Genomic DNA, 24,663 nt, shown 5'->3' on the forward strand with positions numbered 1-24,663 from the left:
CAGCTGACAATAAACACGTTTGATGCTGACTGCTGTTGGGCTGTAAAGTTCCCACTAAACCCCCATGGTCTGGGCGTTGGGGAACACATCCATGCCGACCGCCTCGGATCCCCCATGACTTAATTAGTGCTCTCTGATTCTCCGCATTAGTTTACCATATAGGAACAACTTTTATCCTTAACTGTAATCAGCTTGCCCAGAAGAATAGAATACAATAAGATGCCTGTTTGAAGTTTTCTTTGTGTTATCTTGAGCACTTCAACAAAAGCCCTTTGCAGCTTGTCTCAGAGTATAATGCTGGGCCACTAGGCAGCCCAGTTGTTGCAAACCTGCACTGTTGCATGTGGAACCTGCAGCTCTGTTTCCCCAGACCAAGCATGGAAAAGCAATTGTTTTTATTATCCCTTAATTATAAAGCTAATGTTCTCAAGCTTATGGGCTCATTAGTTCCAAAAAGATTTGTTGTTTTTCGTGGTTAAGTGATCATATTACATATAAAATTGATTTAGTTAAATTATTTAAGAATTCAAGCAGCCTGGCCTACCAGTCTCATGAAAGTTTCCTCTCCTGATTAAAAGGATTATTCCTTAACTGAATAAATTCAACCATTTATTACAGTTTGCCCTCCTCACCCAACAAAAAAAGATTTTTGTGATGAATTCAGGAGGTGTCATTAATATGCATAATCAAGCAAAGCTGGACGTTAGCCTAGCCTTTTAGGTCTATTATCAGGAGATGACCATGACAGACTGCAGAGCTTTTATGAACCTCCTTATATTTCTTATAAAATATTCTGTTCCCTCTGATGATCAAGGTGACCGCTAATTTGATGGCAATCCTCTTCATCTTTCCTAACAAGTATAATAATGACATCTGGAGTATTTCAATGCAAACTTTTCTATTTTATATAAAAGGTAAAGTAGTTCAGTCCATTTTAATGGCCGGGATAGAATTCTGTTTTTTGAGTTGAGTGAAATCGTTTAAAATTTTTATATATTTCACAACCAGTCTTTATGAAAATCCTGACTTCACTCACTAGTAAGAAAGAAATGTGTCCTTGAGGCTCTTCTGTCATTCCAGAAATAACATACTACTATTAGTGACACAGCAAATATAAATATACATTTTTCAGAGTTAATTATTTGTCTTCATTCAGATTTGTTTCTTTGACACTGAGGTATTGAGTCTAGCTGTAAGTGTACCCTGCACCATTGCCTGGTGGGAGCTTCCATAAGTGGTACAACTACTCCATCTAGTGTCAGGAAGATAAAGTAACTGTGGCTGCGCAGAGGCCCTGAACTCTTGGAGCAATTTTAAGAAAACACAATTAGTAGCATTTTACAAGGGAAACCAACTGTATTCATTATGCAGTGCTTATAAGAAATTGCTTGCTAATTTATTGGTAGACCATTGGAGCATTTCTGAGTTTTGCTTAATGAACCTTGAAAGTACAATCCATGACCCAAATGTAAGCAAAAAATTAATTGGTCTTTTAATAGAAGAACTAACAGACACTAACTAAACTACATCTAGGTTATTAATGTTTTCTGTTAATAACATTGATTTGTTTGAATATGTAATTTTGCCAATGCTGCGGCAAAATATCAGTCGAAAAAACTGTAACAACAAAGTAAATATAATGTAATTAATGTAATTTATATGGTCGAGAGATCAAACCAAATCTCTCTCTCTCTCTCTCTCTCTCTCTCATACATATACACATATATATATATATATATATATATATACACACACACACACACACACATGATACATATACAGTACATTAACTACACACTATAATAAGCCTTTATTTGGTAGATATAGAGATATTTTACATTTTCTTCTGATATTTGTGTTCTACTGGGTATTTCATTACATATCACATATAACATTGATATTGTTTGATAAATATTATTAATATTTCATATTGACTTTCATAAATTTTCTTTTATTTTTGTCGAGACCTAAGGGACATTGAGGCCTGAGAAATGAGCACTCTGCTCTCAGCTGAACAAATTCATTTGCAGCTAGCATCATAACCAATAAATCACAATTTTATTTTCCAAATAACAGCGAGATTCTTCCTCTAAAATCTGTACATTGATAATGTTTCCTTTGCTGCAGCTGCTTCTTTGTCACGTGTTACATTTTATTATGTTTTTGTTAAATTCTTTATTCACTTGTTTCTCTCCTCATTTATTTAAATATTTATCAATCCTTGCTCTATGGTTTACCACAGAAATGGTTATTGGTTGCGCTCTCATTATTATTTTACAAATTCATTTTTCCCTGTGTTTGGATGTAGGCCAATCATGACAACCTGAGAACCACGCTGTTCCTTGATTTATAGAAAAATCAAAGGCTGACATAATTTAAATCTCAATTGTATCAGAACATCATCTTTTTTTTCCCCTTACAGATCACCATAGCAGTGACAGGAATCTACAAAAGCTGCAAAAACCAGCTGTGTTTTCTCCCTTAATTAATCTCTGAAGAGAATCATGCAAATACATTCAACAGTCAATTAAAATAAAATTATAGTTGTAATGTAATGTGATGGGAGCCCAGACTATTTTTACTATACTCATGTTTGGAAAATGATAAATTCACTGACATATAAATCAATTTATGACTCAAATACATTCCTTACTTTAAATTAGACACATTTACCATCTCTAATACACAAACTTTTGTAACTGATAATAAGACACAAAAACTTGTGTAGTGAACTAGAGTTAACCAGATCTTCAGTGATGGGTTGTTTCTGTCAAGACTTCTGTGTGTGTCATTGCACCAGGCATCCAGCAGAGAGCACCAGAGTGCCCACTCTAAGATTTTCCACCTGAGCACCAGGAGGCATCAGATACTGTATGTCCTGTATACTGGACTACTGTGTGATGTAGCACGATGGAATACTGTAGGTCTGACTTCAGTATTAACTAATAATGAGATTACAAAATGATTTTGCTTATTTTTGGCAGATTAGACCTCCAGGACTGTGTGGCACTATATGCTTGATTGATATCTCCCCGTTCTCTAGTTAGTTTTATTTCACCTGTTAGAGCAGGGCAAGTCACACCCTTATCTCTCTTATAAATACACAGAGTCTTGTGTGTCATTCCAGCACAGCTCCATCCAACTTCAGTCTGAGGAGAGGTCTAATCAGCCAGGATTGAAAACACCTGTGGGGGACGTGCTATGCCAGTAAGAATATTTTGAAACTGATTGTTCCCCGAAGCCTGTTTTTACTTTTATCTCAGAAGTTCTTCTTATATTAGTGACTTTGTTTCAACAGATCCATTTGGCATAATTCTGGTCATGTTATAGTAACCCAACAACCTAAAAACCAGACAAAATGGATTTTTTTAATATGGAAAGATTTTGAATGATTTTTATTTAATTACATACTTGAGTTTTATTATACCTGAGGCACTGAATATTTGAATAGTAAAGGACTTTTTTTCCATTCAGACTTTTTGCCCTGCCGTAGAAGGAGAAACAGAGATGTAATGAACTACATTAATTATTATGATGTCTGTCTCTGGTATGAATACAAGGACATTTAAACTGAGCAGACTGTCATTAGTGTTATTCATTACACCTGTGCTTCTTGATGAGTCACAGTCTGTTTCCATGTTTAACTAATAAGATAAAGTGTCTGTGAACATGCTCTCATTTGAAAAACATAATAATGCTGAGTGGGGCCATATGTTATTGTGGCAAATCAGTGAACTTAAGTTTCAATCAGCATATCCTGATGAGGCCATTTGAATTATCTGTTCCCAGCTGGAGGCCGCCTTATCCTCGCCTGTGTGTATACACCTGGCAGCTGTTTCTGTTAAACAGTTGTGCACATGCCCTCTTAGCTGTTATATGTTCCACACACCTGTCCACCATTTACGCACAGTTCACTCAAACAGCTGTCATATTAGCTCCATACCTGTCTGCCTGGTTTCCTTCTTAGCTGAAAGCTGATGTGTGTGACTCAAGAACAGTCAACCTCTGCTATTAGCTGGCGTGACAATCTATTTGACACTATTAGCACAGTCATCTTTACGTCATTGCTTTTATTATAGACACCACAAACAGGCTCATTTCAGCCTTGAAAAGCTGAACAGATGGTAGAAACAAAGACAAACTAGATTATGTCACTTTAATTTATACCGTGATAACCAGCTATTCCCAACCCTGTTGGTCTATGATCCTTTAAAGGGCTTGAATGAATGTGTCAACCAAAGTATGATGTTCCCCTCTCAGGCTTTCATTCGAAAATGTTTTATAAGTGTGAAGAAGGAAACTAATGAGTATATGATCATTTAAAATGCAAAGATTTGAGAAAAGCCCAAAATATTTTCTTATTTCCCATCCCATCAATTAACTCACAACCCTTGGTATTTACCCTGCACTCCTCGGAGGATCCTAGCCCCCAGATTGGGAACCACTGATCTACACAGTGACGTGGTTCAACTAAAGGAAAAATACAACAAAAATAATATAAGTTGTCAACTGTGCTGTTCTGTCATTTAAATGTCATCTTCTTATTAATCTGATCATTGTCGATGGCCAATAACAAACTTTTACGAATGTCTTATAAACACCATTCAAACAGTCAAACCTTAGTAAATAAGGTCTTGGGTGTAAATACATTGGTTGTCCTCTATTTGCCAACTCTGAAGTCCACTGACTCATACAATATAAAAAACTGTACAATTCCATTGATGATGTTCTGTCTATACTGAGCTTTAGCTTTCCACGTTGAACATGCTATGATTTAAGCTTTGTGCATGTTAAAACTTAAAGCTGTTATGTCCTGTGAAACACTAAATTATTCATCATCAACATTAGTTGACTACTACTTGTTTATTTGTCTAACACACAGGTGTGATGAGACAGGATCTGTTGGACTTTGCATGTTGTTTTTTCATGTAGCAATTTCAAAAATCTCTGTTTGGTGACATCTGTTTGGCGAAACCTATGCCGATGCATGGTAATTGAAGGTCTGTTTGTACATGAACCACAATTATGATGCTACACATCACTAACTTTGTGATAGTCACTCATATTACTTGTAATTTTGCGCATTAGTCATACCAGACACCCAGTTCATAAAACTGTAAAATGCAAGGACTTCTATATAATTTCATCAGTGGGTCATAGGCTCAGTCACCATCATGTTACCTCATTCAGCGATAGATAGTGACTTAAAAGACACTTATTTAAATTAAGATCTTTGAGATTGCCACTTAAAGCTGAGTCCCTGCCTCTTTAACCAGCCTGGCAGGCACCGAGGCAGCATACTCGATTTCATTTAACCTTTATTTGTCTAAAGGGAAGGCAGCCGTGCACAGAGAACTGTATATTCTGTTATTCAGCAACACTCTGCTTCATATTCATTCAATCACTTACACACACATACCTGGAAGCTGCCTAGAGCAATCAGTCTTCTCCTGTTGACCACTGGCTTGAGGGAACATTGACAGTTTAGTGTTTCTCTTCTAGGCCACAAAATGTCTCAAGAGTATATGTAGTTCCCCATTACAGGAGTAACTTGTGTTGAAGGAGGGTGGGAACATCCACACCATGGTTTTTCCTGACCGTGATCTTTCGCTCTCTATAGGGAAGTCTGTGGAGAAGTTATTGTATTGCACAGGAAAGAACAAGCTGATACAGACTGTGAAATTATGCAAGATAAAACACATACATACATGGAGCTGATGCTGTGCTGGCACGATTTGTAATTTGCTCTGCGTTAATAAAAACACAGAGCAAGCCACAAGTATTTGTTTCTGATTTTTCTTGCCATCACTACCTTAAATTGCCCTGTTCATGTTTCAACAGCAGCAGAGAATTCCTGAGAGGGAGGTGTGTGAAACAAATGACTAAACTTCAGTAAGATCATTCCAAAAAAGGACTTTCTTTTCCTCGCTGTGTGGTCACCAACACATGCTCCGTTCTGAGAAGAACACAATGCACAGGGCCACAGATCAGGTAACACATTTGAAATTACAACATGCTTTTTGCCAGGCAAAATAGCAAAGGTAAAAAGCGGTTATTTTCCCAAATCTGATCATTTGCATGTATTATAGGTTGAAGTATATTTTCTCTTTATAGTATATAATATATGAATTATCAGGATTTTCAGTACATGCTGCCCTCACATTATGAAAGTGCTCACCTCCAAAACATAAGACTGTTGTTGATGTATATTATAAATCTGTAAAGCGCATGAATGAAAAGACCCAATTCCAAACCGCAAAAAGCAGAATACACATAAACTCTGTAGGTCAGAGACCAATAAAGTCCCCTGCTGGGAGCATAATTTTACCCAGTTTCTTCCTTCTAAATGTTTACTCGCTAGGTGTAGTGACCCTGGCAAATACATTTCAAACATCATAATGACAATTGTGGAATCAAAATGTCCACCAATGAGATCATTCACATTTTCAGTCCATTTTAATCACAAATACTGTGTTGAACATCTGATCAATTTACAGATGCTGGGTGGGAGGAATTAGGAGTTTTACACTTGGGCCTAAACAGTTTGATTTATTGCATTTAATATTTACTTTATGCTGTATGTGCTTTAGATGATACTTTTCTGGTTTATGTAATATTGCAATTCACCTGTTACCTGTTGCATGTCTTTCCATCCTCGAAGTTGGAGTTCCTGTTGCTTTGGAGTTACTTTATTCTGTTTTTCCCTTATCCCACACAGCTCTGACGACAGATGCTGGTGTATGTTGTCCAAGGTGTGAAGCCCTCGAAGAGTTACTTGTGATTTGCGGCTATAGATAAAACTGACTTGACTATTTGATAAGTTCATCAATCTTGGCAGTGATTTCTGCATTGTGAATTAGAGAGAGCTCAGTGTCAGGAAGTGCAATATACCACTTCCTAACAGCAATGTTTAGATCATTTTGCACAGACATTTTTGTCTCATTCACATCATGGGATCTTGTGTGTACAACAGTGTGATGAGGTATAATTAAAAACAGACACAAATGGCATTTGGGAGAACTTTTCCATGATGTTCTGTAGTGCAACTTGAGTGTGTAGGTTATGTGATGTCAATTTTGTCTGATAATCATTTTTTTGTGGAGTAGAAAAAAAAGAACCAGACCTAACGAGCATTTAAGGTATTTTGGAAAAAAAAAAAAGTTTATTAATTTAACAAGCATACAAAACAACAAATCATTTTTTCAAACTACCAATGCAGTTTCAGTGCAATTCCAAAATATACATTTTCAGCAGGGCATGTTAATCAAAGTTATTCACGTCAGAAACAGCCATTTAAATAATTCTTTTGATTATCATTTGACAGTTGTCCTAGCCAGAGGAAGCTCGCAAGTGATACCTTCATGAGGTAAAACTGTACACATCCAACCTTTTAACGTACAAAACAAAGCACTACGTCACAAATGAAATATTAAATACATGAACAAAAACATAAGTACTATAGCACAATACAAACCAACGCATTTGTAAACAAAATCTGTAAACAAAAAGGAAATATGTGGTTATAGATATTTGGTTTGTGGATTTAATAAATACATAGCTGATGCACTGTATCCTATCAGTTTACCACATAAGACAGTATTTGGTGTGCACGTGTAGCAGACTGTCAGTTATAACTTTAAAGGTGAAGGACGTGAAATTCTGGACAAAGTTTTCCCCCTCTATGTGTGTTTTCCCACAACTAAAGGCTATAGCATAGATAAACACAGAGGCCAATTATTGATTAAAAAACACCAACTTCCTTTATCCTTTTCCTTCAGGTAAGAAGTGACATTCTATGCTTGCATCTTCAGAAATCCTTGCCGAGAATACAGGCAAGTCTCATTCACTCACAGAAAGACTTACTTTAAGACAGGATCATAGTATTCGCAGGGCACAGCAGTGAAACAATAACAAGAGCTCGAGGATGGCACTGCCAAAAAAGGACTGATTTGAGTTAAGTCCCTTATGGCTGGAGGATGCTGAAACTTGTGTCTGGCACAACAGGCTGACAAGAAGGCCTGGTCATTTAGTGATGACCAACTAACATACAGCATCATCTCCGAGTCCACAGCTTGACAAAGGTTCTTTCTCTGCAATCACAGCATCAGTAAGGCCAACAGAACACTGAGGGTTGAGGGTTTTGTGGCCAGCTCTACTGACTTAAGCCTAACTCCACCACAAATGACTTAAAAATGTGTAATGCTCTTTTATAAACTGGCCAAAAATGACATAAGTATCTTTTTAGAGGGGCAGCCAGTCTGTAAGCTCAATATCGATACGTTACATGATTCTTTGGAGTTGACTTTTTCTTCTCATTAGATGCTACAATTATGCTGCTACATAAAACTGAACAGTGATGTAACAAAAACAGTGCATGGATATTGAAATCCTTTTGGAACTGTTTTCATAATTTTGCCTAATAATCCACATTGAAAAGCTGTGGAGTTGCGCAAAATCACACCTATGTTAATTTCCATCCTAGCTTTCCTATATCATTGATCAAGTAACGTTTTACTTTATTTGAACTCTTAATAAAAGTAGGACTTTAAATTCGGCTGCTCCAGGCCTTTGTGGAAGCACGCACTATGCATAAGTTAGCATGTTAGTATCTCACGCTGCTACAGTCAGATTCATCTGGGTGTTAAACACATACTGCTGCTGTCAGGTGTATAACAAACACTATATTAGCCTATCAAAACATATCATTTGTAGTTTGTCAGATTGTAATGCAACCTAAATCATATACGCCCTTAAAAAGCAAGGAACTCATAGATATATATATATATCATTCAGTAATTGTGCTATTTCTCCAATACATGGGATTCAAAAAGCACTCAAACGTTCAGTCAGCACCCAGCCACACAGAGAGAATACAAGCCTTTAAGACATGACTGTTAATGGGAGTTTTTGCTTATTACAGCATATTCGAATGTACAGATTACTGTAGAACTGCCATCAAAAAGAAGATAAGCGAATTGCGGTCATCTCATCAGAAAATTGGACTTAACGTAAACAGCATGAAAAAAAAAAGCACAGCATTCACTGGTAAGTTCCATTGACTTATCATACCACACTCCCAACTTCTCATGAGGCCAATCAAAACCATGAGCTCAGTGGAGACTCTAATGAAAAGTACAACGCACTAGATTAAAGAGTCTAGTTGTCTGTTATTTTCAGTCTACTTCAGCCACATGTTTTATAATAGCCCACGCAAATATACAAAAAGGAGAAAAAGAGAGAGGAGAATGTGTGTGACAGTGTGTGTGTGTGTGTGTGTGTGTGTGTGTGTGTGTGTCTGTGCTTTAAACAGTGAATAGTGATGAGAAAAGACATGTTCACAGGTTAAAGGGTAATTCACCATTGAATTACATAGGGCCAAACACTTCTTACTTCCATCTTAAAACTGTGGAGCATGATGTGTTTATGCCCACACCTTAGTCAGTGATGTCAAGACAGGTGTTCTCCATCAGCTGTCAAAGGCAAAACACCTGCTGTGACATCACTGTTTGGGGTGTGGAGAGAAGTACGCCATGGTTTAATATTTAACTCATGCAGAGCAGTAAAGCAGCACTTTTCAACCCTTTGTGATTCAGTTCAATTACCCTTTAAGGTTTCTCTTTTCTCTCTCATCTCAGCATGGTTTGTACACTCTTGTAGCTCCACCTCTCAAATGTTGGCCCTCTAGATCTCTCACATTGTCCGCTTCCCTCTCTACCTAATGCACTCCTCCTCTGATGGGGTTTCTGATTCTTCGTTCTCACTGTCATCGAGCTCGGGAAGATCTCCCCACAGGAGCAGATTCAGACCTGCAGACACATTTGGAAGGTGACAAAAGCTTATAAACACCACAAATAACAGACTGAAATTCCGGTTGTTTCAAGGGGGAACTTATACTGACCTGTCGCATCCAGTCTGTTGAGAGTAGACACAGCATCGCTATTAAACATCCAGAAATGGCCGTTGTTACAGGAAAGCAGGCAGGGTTTACACGGGGCCACAACATGATAGCCCACAACATTACCACTGGGGGAGGGGGGGTGAGAGAATAAAGAAGGAACATGTGTCAGCACTTTACTGGGGTCACTTCTGAAAAGTGCTAACTCCACTAGTGGGCGTCTATTATCTAACATATTTGTTTTTGCCCTGTATACAACAACAAAGGCCTGGGAATACAAAAGAGGTTCCATGAAGCCTCACTGCAAACCCAAGCTTTAGGTTAAAATCAGAAATGAATGACAAATATCAGAATTTGTTTCATATCTTTGGACTGTTGGCCACACAAAACAAGATGTGAAGATTTCAACTTGTGATGCACATTTTTGACTACTTTCTGGTGTTTAATTGACCAACAGATGAAACAAGATGACAATAATCATATAAATCAACAATGAAAACAATTGTTAGTTGCAGCTCTACAGGTGCATATTATGAAAAACATCTATATAGGTTGGACTTGCTTATTTGTTGTGCTAACTGTAGTGGCTGTGCTTTTTTATTTAACATCTCACATCAGTAGATGGTCTTCCTAAAGAAAACCCTGCAGGCTACAGAAGAGCTTTACATACCACTTGAGACATGCAATGTCTCTCAGTTTGCATTTGCAGCTTTCAGTAGAGTAGCAGCTGGCCACAAAGTCAACAGTTCTTGGGGGAGGGTGCGTGTAATGAGAAACAAACATGGCCATGAAAGATTAAAACCCACACTGATTTCACATTTTCATGCAAACAAAACCTGATAATCAAGGTTTGAGTTCCAATACTCTGTCCCTCCTATCACTGTACCTCTGCATATTATCGGTGAGCTTCAGTTTTGTCAAGTACATCTCGCCCTGGCAGCAACAGCAGACATAAACAAAGGCTAGCTAAATTAGCACTTACCTATTGGGAGGTATGTCAGTCGAAAAAAGCTCAACTTCAGTGTCTGCAAGAAGCACTGCTTTCATGCCTCTCGTGCAGAGCAGACTGTCACAAAAAATGCAGTTCACCTGTGTCACACACTTGTTTTTGAAATTAGCGTTGGATGTAGACATTGTTGTCCTGCTAAAATGGACGAACTCGCTCGCTGTTTCTGCCCCCAGACAGCAAATGCAGCAACAAAAAAACAAAACAAAAGAAAACACAAGAATCGGGAACTGTTATTGCTCACTATCCGTTCAAATCCGGATAAAAACAATCGATCTAAGGTTAACTTCGCAGGCGTTAACGCTAGCTGTAACGTCCTTGTGCAAACGTTAGCTTTTCCCTAACGACAAAACGGAAGGCAGCTAACGTTAGCTTGTTGAACAAACGCACGGACGAATATCTATTTCCGCGAGACGATCTCTATATAAAAGAAAATGGTAAGCTGTATAATTGATCGATACGCGATATCGGCGAATAACTAGCCCGTTTTACACGACTGGCTCAGCATCCATTCAGATGCAGTTAACAACTAACTGAATAGCTGTCAGCTTTGTTTACAACTTCCTGGTATTTAAGGGCACTTCCTGAAACTATCTTTAAAAGACCTATGACTTGACTTTGATTGGATACACTCCATAGTAACTGACACCATTGGCCGCCTTCATTACAAAGTCTAAAACTGACTGGTCATAACTTAGAGAAAATACGCCCACATTCAACGGTCCTGAAAGCCAATTGGTATCATCCGTGTCATTCAAATTCTGTTTCACCAATCGTGGTGTGGGAAGAATTGCTCTCGTCCTATAAAATTAGGCGGGGCTGTAGTTTTTTGTCGGTGTAAAAAAAAAAAAGAGAGAGAAAGAAAGAAAAGCTGATGCCTTGACGTTTAAGAGGAGGGATACTTTCTTAATAGCCTGTACAAATGTTTTATGGTACAAATTCTTATCGTCCAAACACAAGACAAGGTTAATGTATTTCCATTGTGCAAAACTACTGTCAGTGAGTCTAGATGACTAGTTGTGGAATTCTTTGCTAGCAAGCTAAAGCTAATGATAGACTCTTAGACTAAGTTTGGGCTAATGTTACCTATAGTGGTAATTTGCTGTTTATGCCAGTTTGCCAGTCAGTCAGTCAGTCAGTTAGTTAGTTTGCTTGATTGTTAGAAGTTTTACAGTCACCTAAACTGAGCATGGGGACACATGTCAGATAGTTTGCCTCCTGTCAGGAGTGTTAGTGAAAGACAACTAAGGAATAACGTTAGCTTATAAATATTAAACCCACTTTTCTTTACTTTGCCCACCCTGGAATACATTATCCCCACATTTCAACTGGTCTATCATCCTACGAGAAATTATGGTATAACTATGTGAGACATATCAGTTGTGCTTTTTTGTTTCAAAAATCCCTGTGATTATACTGCCATTGCCATACATTTTAATGAAAATTTAATTGAAACTGCAGCAAATGTGGTTCATACCCAAATGAATCCCATCCATGTGTGTATCTATGCCTGTCCTGCGCATTGGGGCTGACCAGCAGCCAGCCCCTCCATCTCCACTCGGTTCCTTCTCTCTCACTTCAGGAGAGAGAAGAGGGGAGCAGTTTAGTTTAGTCAGACGGAAGGGCTGCTGCGAGACCGATTCCCGTTCAAGGCAGATACACACAGGCACACATATATATATATATGTTTATATATAAAACTTTTAGAAGTGCTGACTGACAAGCTCTTGCTGTTTGTTTCTAAGGGGGAATGAATCTTCTTTCACTTGAAGTTGTTTGCACCATAACCGGTTTTGAAGAGGAGGTGAGGCGCGGCAGCGGATGGGAACATACAGCAGCAGCAGCAGCAGCAGCAGCAGCGCCAAACTCACAATGCGCCCGGAGTGAACAGAGGCAGGGAGACAATACAGATCCGCGGGCACACTGAGGAGCTGCAATCTCTCATCTGGGCTCTATTTTTCGTTTCAAAACCTCTTCCAAAGTGGCATTTCCTTCTTCCAAGGCTGAATTATTGATTGATTGATTGATTGATTGAGACAAAATTGACTTCGCAACGAGAGCAAGTGGTTTGATCTCCAAACTCAGCCATGACGTCTCCGGCGAAATTCCGAAAGGACAAGGAGATAGTGGCCGAATATGAAACTCAAGTTAAAGGTAAAACTTTTTAAAAGCTTTTCACGTGTTAAAAGATGGGACAAGCTACATCGATGTAGCCTTAAATCTGTGCTTTCTTACTATATGCTGTGTTTCCCTTGACTTGGCTGACTGCATGGTTGTCGTGGACCCTCACCTCTCCTATCAGGCGTAAAGGGTACCGTTGCTTTTGTATTTCACCAACGGTTTGTGAAGGTTAATTGTCACTGTGCGGACGTGGCGGATCAATAATGTATCGGTAATTGCAATCTTAAATAGAACATCATGATCAACGTGTCTCCAAGCGTGTGATCGCTCGCCTGTAACTCAGCACACAGATGGCCAACAAAGACAGGGAAAAATCGCTCAGAAACCGGCGTTGTTGTCCAAATGTGGCCTCTATATGGTCTGTAAAGAAAAGCTTATGTGAAGGTGGTGTGTGTGTGTGCGTGTCTGTATGTATGTATGTGTAAGTGTGTGTGTGTGTGTGTGTTGTGTAGACTACCCAGAGGGCTGGGGTTTCGACATGGAACAAGGCAGGGCGTTTTCTCTCCCTCTCTGTCTCCTGCGTGTCTGTTCTGCTGGTGTGCACTGCCATTCGTTCATGCTGCAAATGTGTGTGCGTGCGTGTGCGTGTGTGTGTGTGCGTGGCTTAAACTCAGATAGCAATTAAATGATCAATTTGTGCTAACGCTTGTCCATTGATCACAGTTCATTGGTGTCGCTTCTGCCGGCGATCAAGGACGTGGGAGAGCAGATTGTAATGGTTAGAAAGGGGCGTTCAAATGTTAACTGTTTGCTGGCCGATTGGTGTGTGTGTGTGGATGTTTTTGTTGTCAGGCAGGCACACTATTTGGCTGGGCACTGACAGTCAGGGTGACAGCCGTTGCTTATCAGATCTACGGTTTTAGTGGCATATGTAGTTGGCTGGGAGGGAGAGGGTAAGCACAGAGGTGGCAGGAAGAAGGAGAGGGATGCGGACAGAGAGGACAGGATATTGCCCTCCTCAAGAACAGCATGTTTCCACTACTCCTGCAATGCCAGATCACTAGATAAGATAGGATAAGATGACTACCTTCGTCATCATTACATCTACTCATTTACATTTTGGAACAGGACACAAGTCCTCTCCCCAGCCTTTTCTTGATCTTGTCACCTCACCGCCCTCCTGTTCTCCTGTGCAGCCGCTGTCTCCTGTGACTTTGTTTGATAGGGCAGCAAGTCAGAGAGAAACAAAGTGGTTGTTGAGAGAGTTATCATAAATCACTATGTTGTCATACTGGAATTCCTGGTGTTAACGTACAGATGGGTGACAAATTAAAGGAAAAACCAACATCAAGTGTTTTAGTAAGGTGTGTATCCGCCAAAAGCTGCTTTAATGCTGCATGGCGTAGAGTCAGCAAGTTCCTGGAACTCTACCAGAGGTATGAACATCAGTCTTCTAAAAGATTTTCAGATGTGTTCATTTGAATTGACATCTGATGACTATGAACGCCACCATGATTGAGGTCTGTTTCATATCTGAAAACCCAACAGTCATCCCTGTTTTCTCTGATTTGTCACTTTATCTTTACATCTACACAGCAATCTGCACTGGGGTTTGATTTGGTGGCATATTCTAATGGTTAGTCCTGTAAGTTAACCTAATGGACAGAGCAATCCAGGGTACCTCGACTCAGCTCACTGTGGACCACCTCTTATTAACTGCTTCTTTTTGTTTACTTGCCTATCTGCAAACTTAATTTAGCTGTCACCACAGTGACATTAGTGTCATGGTAGACCGCTGTTTATGCTTGGCGGCCTGTGTAAGGCTTTCTGCCTGTGCTACATTCTGAGAGCTGTCTGCTGTTTGTCAGACCGTGGACTTAATGTTTGTCCATCGACCCTCTGCATTGATTCCTCCTGTCAGTTACTGCACTGCTCCCTAGTGAACAGCTGTGTTGGACTATCTCTCCTTTCCTCACTCTGTCCACATTTCTTTCCACATACCATCTTCCCCACCTGGAATGAACAGACGAAAGGGTAAACCTGCGCATCCACATAACTGTTTGAGGTGTGTGTGTTTTTCCATCTGCCGAGAGTCGTCTCTAGATGCTGTGTGTGTGTGTGTCTGCTGTGACATTCCCAACAGTCTGCCTTCTGTGGGAGACACAGACAGTCTGTCATTACCCCGTGCACTGCTGTTAGAGATTCTCTAATGGAGGGTATCAAGCAGCAATACATGAAGCAGCTACATATCAGATCTGCCTCTCTTGTATTTGCTGAAACGTGTTTGATAGTCGTGCTTCATTGTTTCAGTCCACCTAGCTAAGGTGAGAGACATACCTGCACGTCTCCTCTCTAACCAGGCAGCGGGAATAGTCTGAAGATGCTGCAGCCATACACAACAGCATCATGGGCGAAAATAAATGTAAATCCTCCCATGGCTTACATTCATAAAGCTCTGCAGCAGGAGAGGAAGATGCATGATACACTGTAACGTGTACACATTCGCACAGAGAAGGGCCTGACAAAATAACTCAAGCACTTGATGACTACATTTGTCCTAATTATTTAAGACTCTCCCTTGGTATATCAACTACTATAATTATATGTTTTATTTGGTATTGATTGAACACTTCTGCAGCACTGTTATACTTTCCTGTAGTATTATGTACTCCACTAAAGCACCATTGTACTCCATTCAAAATAGTTATATGTGTATTTCTCATGCAGTATACCGTATACAACATTTGGTGATAATAACATGGCATTCATGCTCAACATACTCTGGAATTCTGGCGAGATGCCTGAGATGATTTACCCTCTTAAAATGGGACTCTGCTAATGCTTTATGTTTTTAAAGTTTGAAAACACACACTTTGTCTACTCCCCTATACCTATCTGAAGAAAAAAAAAAAAAAAAATGACTGACTCCTTAAAGTAGGTATGGGAATGTCATTGGACACTATCACCTCACACTGTTGACGTGGGAGCTGAAAAATACTGCATGCTTGAACACCACCATCCTTTTCTCAGTCTGTTTTTCTCACAGGCGAAGTGCTGATACTCTAATATGGGATTCTGGCTGATGCAAGGAATGTTCCTAGTGCTCAGGAAGAGGGTGTGTGTGTGTGTGTGTCTGTGTGTGTGTGTGTGTGTGTGTGTGTGTGAGAGAGAGAGAGAGTGTGCATGTAGAAAGACACAGATCGACTGAAAGGTGGAAGAGTAAGTAAGATGGCGAGAGAAAGACGGAGAAACAGAAAGAAGGAGAAAAATGGAAAAAGAAAGTGAGACACATTTAAAGAGGGATAGGAATGTTGTAACACAGACGTAAATGGTTACACAGCGCTGAAATGGAGTTAAGGAATGAGCTTATCGCCCGCCAGTCGTAGTTCACAAAGCACTTACTTGGAATTGAATCCAGAAAGCTACTTTTGTTTTAGAAAGACTCCAAATTACTCTGAGCCTTGTCACTATTATAGGCTTCATTACGTTTGACCATTCAGTGCACATCTACCAGCTATCACCATCCCTCGTTTACCAGTCTGCAAGCTCGCCATATTGATTAAATGGAAAGCTTTAATTCAGGCAATGGGAAACATTTGAGTGGAAAATTAGGGAGTGCTGAGTCTTTAAAAAAAAAAATTTGACAGATGTCACATTTTTCAAGTACATTTTGGCTCCGTGCCTCAGCATCTGTTAGTGTTTTAACGAGTGATTCCCTTTGCAAATAGTTAGCATTTTTACAACTGATAAAATGTATTGATTATGGTGGTTTCTCAGAAAATACAGTGAGGTATGCATGGTCATTCAATCTGATGATGTTCTGAATAACTTATTGATTTTGAGACTAAAATCTGACGGATCAAAACACACAAAGAAGCAGGCAGTATCTCCAAACAGCTCTTAGCGATTGTAATTTTCCAGACTGGCTAATGAACTCATTCGGCTCTGCAGGTAGGATGTCAGTCTCTCTCTCTCTCTGAAGAGGGATGAGTGCCTGTGGCTACAAACTAAAACTGTGTCTGCCTGCATGTACTTTACCAAGCTGTCAGAGAAACATGATTTTGGATAAAGGGCCGCTTGGAATTGCACGCAATAGAAAAGTTGGTGACACGGCAAGAGGTCTGTCTGCATGCACGACTGTGGGATTGTGTGTGTATGTGAAGCTCTTTGCCTGACTTATATTTCTTTTTTTGCAAGTGTATTGTGGCTGATTGATGCATATTTGATCAGGAGGAGAAAAATGGATCCTCTGACATAAATGGCAGGGAGGTTCTGTTTCTTGATACAGTAAGAATCAGAGGGAAGAAATGACAAAACAGAGGGAAGATGGATGCAGCATAATTGTTATTTTAACCTCTTTGCCGCTGGTGCTCTCACATCAGCTGTGTGTGGTTGGAAGGATGTGGGCAAGAGATCTTTAAGCAAATCAATTAGGAGTACATTTAGGGCTTTGTGTGTGTGTGATCTTTTTAACAATCCCTTGTCAATTAGGGCTGGACTGTATTGACTGAGTCCAGTGGTACAATTACCAACCACAAGTCAATCGCACAACTTGGTATTGTTTAGTCACTATACACTGTGCAAGCGTGTGGATGTCTGTCAGAGTGTGTTGGTGAAAGGTGGAGGAGGGCTCCTGGATCTGTGTGTTTTGTACTGCGAGATGAATTAAAATTGCTGACAGAGCTTACAATAAGGAAGGATGTTTGTGTGAAACTGAGGTTCAGGAGTCCGGCTGGAACACACACGGATTATACAGGGAGTGTGTAATGCTTCCTGTTTGGGCCCACGGCTGTGACTGCAGTCAGCACACTAGCCTCTCAGAATAGAAAGGAGTGGAGAGAAAAAATTAGTTTTTTTTTTTTTTTTAAAGAACAAAAATTCTCTATTCCCTTTGATAAGTCACAATAGAACAATGTGTTCCATACCTGGTGTCCCATTGTCTTTTAGGTGTGTGTATAAACAGTAACAGTGGCTGTGTGCTGTGTCAGCACCACAGTCGACGTGGCTGAAAACACTCATTGATTTTCTGTTCTCCTCTACGTATCTGCTTCCTCATTCTTTAGCATTCAATATGACCATTTACTACCGAGCTGCTGCGGCACCTGAGTGAAAACACAATTTTCTGAGACTGAGTGCTGAGTTGGCCTCCTTCTGTGCCGACACACACACACACACACAGAACGCTGGCTATAAGTCAGTGAGTGTGTTATTGTGATTTGGATTGTGATGTGTAATCCATCTCTGCCTACCCCCTTATATTCTGGATACAGTTTATAGATGAGACATAAAAAGAGGAATGTCTGCTATGATAACTGTAGTTTCTACCACCATGATATGCAGATGAACCGGAGAGTTGTACAACACCCACAGCTCATTAACGTCGGTGTCAGAGAAATGAAGGGATAGATTGAGGGGGGCTGGAGAATGAATGGAAAAAAAGAAAGAAAGAAATGTGGAGAAAAAGAAGAAGACAGCCAGTAAAGCCGAGTGGGGTAAGGTCAGAGTTCAGCTGCTAGATGACTGCCGTTCATTGGTGCCAGATGTTCCAGATGCTATGATTGGGCAACAGATGTTCCGTCTGCTCTGGTTGGCTTATCCTAACACTGTGGCTGCTATTAATTCACTAAACCTTCAGCACTGAGGCATGTTGGGATTGGCTGAAATATTCCCTCCCACTTTTCAGGTGATTCCTCTTTGATGTTGAAGGTGTGTGTGATAGACATGTGTGTGTGTGTGTGTGTGTGTGTGTGTGTGTGTGTGTGTGTGTGTGTGTGTGTGTGTGTGTGGTAATTTGTATGTCCAGTCAGTGGGTTGCTTCTTATGTTGACATTATGCAACACGATAAAGCTGATGTATTCATCAAAAACACACACAGACAGATGCACACACACACACACCACACACACAGACAGGCTCTCTAGTCTGGCAGACTTTGTTGTTACCTGCTGAAGGTTTTTTTTTGCATAATGTCAACTGTAGCATTCCACTCAGACAGTTGGCTTCTGTCAGATGAAGATGAGAGGTATAGATAAATACCCAGAAAGGACATATTTAGTTTACCATCACAGAAGCTTATCATCCATCAAGTGTTCACATGTTATAAGCTGGGACCATTTAATTCTGGGCATTTTGCTCAAACAATTAACTAAACATTCATCAGAACTGTTGCAGGTTAATTTTCTTGTTGTTTCAGCCGTTTCTGCAAAATATATATGATCACATCGCCCAACCCTGTGTGTGTGTGTGTGTGTGTGTGTGTGTGTGTGTGTGTGTGTGTGTGTGTGTGTGTGCGTGTGTGCGCGCGCGCGCGTGTTTGAGATTTAAGCCCATAGTTAATACAGAGGCCTTGACCCCTGTTAGGGTGCCTCATTCAAATTTCACTTTCTTTATCTGACACACACACACACACACACACACATACACAGCAACAGCAGAGCAACCGGTGAGAGTGTGTAAAAATGTAAAAAGCAGAGCCGTACTCTGGCCTTCCCCCACACACACACACACACACACACACACTTCTGTCTGTCAATCCCCTACTCCCTCTCCCTCTTTTTCAATCTTTCTCTCAGCCTACATCCAATGAACAATCAGACCATTGTGAAAAGAACTGCTGGTCTTCAACTCAAAACTCTCTGTTTTTCTCCCCCTCTCCTTCTCTGTCTCACTGTGTTTCTCTCTCATGATGTTTGTCAGTTGTGATGAAATGTGACACACACGTTTTCATCACGCGGCCTACGGCAGTTTAAACCAATAATCACCACTTTATGATTTCAGCATATGCGACACACATATTGTGTGTGCATGCATGAGCCTCTCTGCCGGACACTGACCCACAACCAGCTGAGAAAGAGGATGTTTGTGTGTCTGTGTGCGTTGGTGAGAACATCTTTAAGAACAGAGGGATCTATATAAAGCCGAGCGGGGCAGAGACAAAGCACACTCATATCCTCTGTAAAACAATCAATTTGTAGAACAGACATCCAGCTGTAAATAAATAGCAGAGAGGCAGAAAGAAGGGAAGGGGAGAAAACACAACAGTAGAAAGGTTGGATAATGCTCCCAAGGGACGCTAGAGGAAACAGGTTGTGTTTGAACAGCCCTCATACATGGCCAGAGAGCAGGAGGAGAAAAAGCAAGGAGCCTGACCATGGAGGGAAAAGGGAGGAAGGGGAGGGGGGCAAAAAGAAGAAAAGAAAAGGAGAAGAAAGAGAAGGAGGGATCTGGGAAACATGCAAGAGACCTGAATAGAGAAAAGAGACTTTTTGAGAAGTATAAAGGAGGGAAGAAACCCTGCTACTCCCAGACTCTATAATCCATCTGCTCGATTTACTATATTTGTGTGTACAGTATGCACTCGTATTAGCCTTTTCACTCCCCATCTCCGTCTCTCTCTTCCTCTCTCCTTCCCCCTCCATCAGCAGCTTCTCTCTGCACGTAGGCAGAGTTGGTTGCTAGGGTTACTGAATTGCCCCCATTTTTCTGGGTTTGCGAGGAGCAGAGGGAAAATGAGAAAGAATAATGTAGATTTGTCTCCCCTGTAGGCTCTGGCTAATCAGGTTACCACTATACACATATACACACAATTCCATTTTGAACCTTCAGACCTTGGTCTTTTCAGGTTTTCTTTCCCTTCTCTTTTGCTTTCTTGCTTTGCACTTCTGTTCTCCTTAATTGATCTCCTCCACCTCCTTTATTCCTTCTTTTCATCGCTTTCTTTCTCCTTGGTGTCACTGCAGTTTCCTCATCTCCCTCAGGCTGTGGGGTGGTATGCGCTGTGTGTATGTGTGTGTGTGTGTGTGTGTGTGTGTGGTGTGTGTGTGTGTGAGAGAGAGAGAGATAGAGAGACATGAAGCACAGCGCAGTTTAATTAAAGGAAATTCTGAATCGTTGCTGTTGTTTCTTGAAAATAATTCTGCTTGTCATTGATGTTTCAGGCTTGATATTTATGAAAGCCTGAGGTTGCATTTTAAACTTGCATTAGCATCAAATGTCGTAAATGAGTAGCAACTGAGAGCTAAGAGGTTGGGTGGATTGTGCTGGTATCAAGGAGAGAATTTCATTAGTGTGTGTGTGTGTGTGTGTGTGTGTGTGTGTGTGTGTGTGTGGGAACTGAGCGATCACTGGATGCTGGCACTCACCATTCGGGTTCACACCTCTGCTAATGCTGTTTTAATGAAGCCATTCATCACCTCTTCTCAGCTGAATCTGCATCACTTACACACTCACACACAGCCTCTTGCTGTTCTCTCTTCTTTACTAATGTGTGTGAGGACACGGTGTTCTTCCCCCTGGTTGCTATGTGGATGCACCAGTTCTATTTTAGTTGTTCCCAGCATCAAAGCTGCTCTGGTGGAGATTTCTCCCATTTTAACTCCCAGTGTTTGTTGCAGCACATATGCAGACTTAGAGAGGCTTGTTTAAAGTGCAGAGTCCTAGCTTTACTTTAAACCTACTTTCAGTGTGGGAATACTGTAGTTTTCTTTCCCACAGTCATCACACAGACACACTTTTTCTACAGTATGATGATAAAGCCGGCACGCTCTCCTGTATGGCTAGGTGGCTGCCCTGAAGAGGAGCTCTGCTCTGGTTCTGAAAAACGTAGGAGTCAGCCCTTCTCTCCCTGCCCTAGTCCCCTCATATCCCCTCACCTCACACTCAAACCAGTCGCACTACCTCTACACACAACCACACACACCACTTCTACAGTGATGATGGCTGTGTGGGTGTTGTTTGTGTGTGTGTGCCGCTAACATGTGGACCTCAGCTGGAGGTTACATGGAGGTCACTATTACCTTGTTATGTAGCAGCAGGAAGTAGATGTGGAGATCAAACCCCCTTCCTCCAGTCAGCTTCCGTTTCACTCGACCATGTGGTTCAGCTTGTGACAGAAGGCCCTGCGGTGTACAAACAACGAAACGGGCATGTAGACATGCGGTTCAAAAGCTAGGAAAGGTAAATGTCGTACATACTACCGGACACAGTGACATGAATTGAAACCTGCATTAGTGGTTGATCTGAACTGGTTTTAAAGTCTCAAAATCATCCACCAAACCTTGGGTTGCACATGGGTCCGGTACTGTCTGGGTCGACTCTAAAAATTGAGGCTGATTGAATGTTTCTTTGACATACCAACAACATTTAAACAATGATTTGAAACACAAGAGCCAGTGCACAGTATGAGTGTGTGGGCCTGCGGAGAAAACTGAAACTGAAACATTTCTTTATTGGGTAACGAACTTCATTTACAGATATGAGTTTCTGTGAACAGTAACCACAAGAGGTTTCATATGAATGTGCCCATACTTGAGTTAAATGCACGGTCAGAGGAGGTGCATCATGTATACACTCGTCTCCAGTCTCGCATCAGTACATGTTGGAGGGTGTGTTTGTATGAACATGTCTGATTGCTTTCCTTCCTGAATTCATGCATTTGTGTGTGTATGTGTTTTGGTGACATGCTTGGTGTGGATGAACCCACCCTGGAAATGTAGTTTACCTGCAGCAGACATTGGACTTGAACTGTTAAAGGCAGCAGCACATACCTGAGGCCTGATATTTATCTCACCGGTTTGCAGGCGCCTGTTAGCAGACTCTTTCTCTTGTTCTGCCGCTCACTGAGCGTGGCCAGGGGGCAATGGTGTGTGTGAAGAACATGCTGATATGTGCTCTTCACTCATGCATGTTTAAGCGTGTCCTGGGGCTGTTGAGTATGTACTGTCAAAGACTCTAAACCTGTCATGGACAAACACAGAAGATACAGTATTTGGATCTGTGTCGTGCCACCACACAATACATTTTAATCCACCACGCCTGGGTGGCAAGTACGACATGATCTGCATGGTGTCAGTTGATACTGAAGATTATCATACACACTGAGTTAACAGTTTATTAGATACACATGTGTAAGCTAATGACATTCAGTACAATAGCCCTGCAATACATCAAATCTTTGTGACGCTTCAGTAGATCAGTTTTTGTTGACACTGTGTTAGTGTTGATTGATCTTTACTGAATCAACAACGACTGAAGTGTACGTGCTGTACTTACTCTGCTATTGTCTTTACACTTTCATTGGAAGAGTTGTCATAAAGAAACACCGGCTTGCTGGTGCAAAGATGACTCTTTTTCCCTTTTGTTATGTGTTGGAACTGCAGTAAATACAGAAGTGGTATGTAAATTTGGACACGGCATGATTTTGTAAAAAAAAAGTTTGAGAGACCTTTTTTTCTTCCCATGGTTCATTGCACTTCCTTTTCTCTCTTTCAATTCAGTCCAGGTGTTGTTTTTGTGTCGTATTAGGTCTGTATGAGAATGCTTTAGTAAAAGTATTTTCAGTTCCAGTTTTTGACATATCAAGATCCAATCACAGACAGTAAGCCACGTGCAGCCTCTCCGCAGATTGCAACCTTTAAAATTTCAAGAGGCAGCCTTGCTAATTGCAACGATGCAACTGCCAGACTATAAGCCAAGTGAGCCAATACCAGAGTCAAATAGTGTTAGCAAGAATCCCACAAAACAGGAGCGAGTGGATGTTTTGTGTGTGTGTGTGTGTGTGTGTGTGTGTGTGTGTGTGATTATGCAGGATAAACTGTGTTGTATTGAATGCCAAAATGGTCATCGTCAAAGTATTTTAAGTGAGCAAAACGGTGAGGCGGAGCTTACAGAGCGCTTAAAGAATCGAGATCCAACAGCTTTCCATCATTACTGACAACAAATTGCAGTAATATGTTCCGAGACATTTCTTGAATAACTGAGGTACAAGCCACTCTAATATTTTCATATACTGTATGCACAGTGTGTACTAGGTTGGGCTGAAGTTTAAAACTGGGTATATAGTGAAGAAATGAACTCAGGTGATGCAATGACGTGTTGACGTGTTATCATCATCGTCCAAGTGTCCAAGTTTGTATTGTATTGTATTTCCACATTCTGCCCTGTGCTTGAAAGGGAAATGGTTTCTGCCAGTGTCCCTCTCTCTGTGCACTGGACCCGCTGTAGAGTGCATAGACCATGTGCTCGCCTGCACTGTGGGATACCCCTCTCAGATTACCGCTTTCGCCTCTCCCCTCTTGCCCTCCCCCTGCTGCCCCCCTCCCCCTTTACATTCCGACTCAGACCATGTGCTTCAAACAGAGTGGAAATGGGAATATCCCTCCCCTTATACATGCACACACACATACTCATTCCTGTTGTGCAGTGGCCCATGTGGTACAGGGGTTGGTCGTGGAGCTGATCGGTGCTCCACATATAGATTATACACAGTGTGCTAGACAGTATATAGTCTCTTTGTCAGGAAGTAGACCTCTGCCCAGGCCTGCGCTGTGCTGAGCTGAAAGTCAAATAAAACCAAGTAGTTTTTCCTTTGACATAAGCAAAGACAAGCCCTGAGTACTGAGTTGATGGAGAGGTTGGTGAGGAAGAGAAGAGGAGAGGGTACAGAGGAGGGAGGGAGGGAGGGGGGGGGGTGCCCTTTAGCACACAGCCTTCCCATCAATCACCTCATCACATTTGTTGCATAGCATCTTGACACAAGCATGTTCTGGTGCCCCATCACTCTTTTCTTCTTTCTCTTTTCTCTGAATTTTGCCTCTCCCACTCCCCTCGTCTGTCTGTGAAATCTTTCTGTCTGAGGGCAGTG

General features: G+C 40.9%; 2 protein-coding genes across 3 annotated transcripts in view; one reads left to right on the forward strand and one right to left on the reverse strand.

Annotated features, from left to right (window-relative positions):
* Window positions 1-7,139: 7,139 nt before the first annotated feature.
* On the reverse strand, window positions 7,140-11,466 carry fam72a (family with sequence similarity 72 member A). The gene is made up of 4 exons (XM_022744835.1): window positions 10,878-11,466; window positions 10,566-10,643; window positions 9,899-10,023; window positions 7,140-9,806 (listed from the first exon to the last, which is right to left on the reverse strand). Exons 1-4 carry the CDS (start codon window positions 11,027-11,029, stop codon window positions 9,712-9,714), a joined length of 450 nt encoding a protein of 149 aa, XP_022600556.1. The 5' UTR covers window positions 11,030-11,466; the 3' UTR covers window positions 7,140-9,711.
* Window positions 11,467-12,568: 1,102 nt separating this feature from the next.
* The window catches only part of srgap2 (SLIT-ROBO Rho GTPase activating protein 2), a 53,152-nt gene continuing 41,057 nt past the window's right edge, over window positions 12,569-24,663 (forward strand). For both annotated transcript variants that reach the window (XM_022744823.1, XM_022744825.1), the window contains exon 1: window positions 12,569-13,055. In XM_022744823.1, the coding sequence (XP_022600544.1) occupies window positions 12,989-13,055 (67 nt within the window). In that variant the 5' untranslated portion in view covers window positions 12,569-12,988. The remainder of the gene's footprint in view (window positions 13,056-24,663) is intronic.

Source organism: Seriola dumerili, unplaced genomic scaffold (assembly GCF_002260705.1).
Source record: "Seriola dumerili isolate Sdu_G_001 unplaced genomic scaffold, Sdu_1.0 BDQW01000088.1, whole genome shotgun sequence".
In the NCBI taxonomy this organism is placed as follows: domain Eukaryota; kingdom Metazoa; phylum Chordata; class Actinopteri; order Carangiformes; family Carangidae; genus Seriola; species Seriola dumerili.

Coding starts and splice junctions, on each gene's coding strand:
- fam72a (XM_022744835.1), bottom strand. CDS start 11,029: ATGTCTACATCCAACGCTAATTTCAAAAACAAGTGTGTGACACAGGTG. Junction 10,024..10,565: donor GACATTGCATGTCTCAAGTG/GTATGTAAAGCT, acceptor CCCCTCCCCCAG/TGGTAATGTTGTGGGCTATC. Junction 9,807..9,898: donor CAACAGACTGGATGCGACAG/GTCAGTATAAGT, acceptor ATGTGTCTGCAG/GTCTGAATCTGCTCCTGTGG.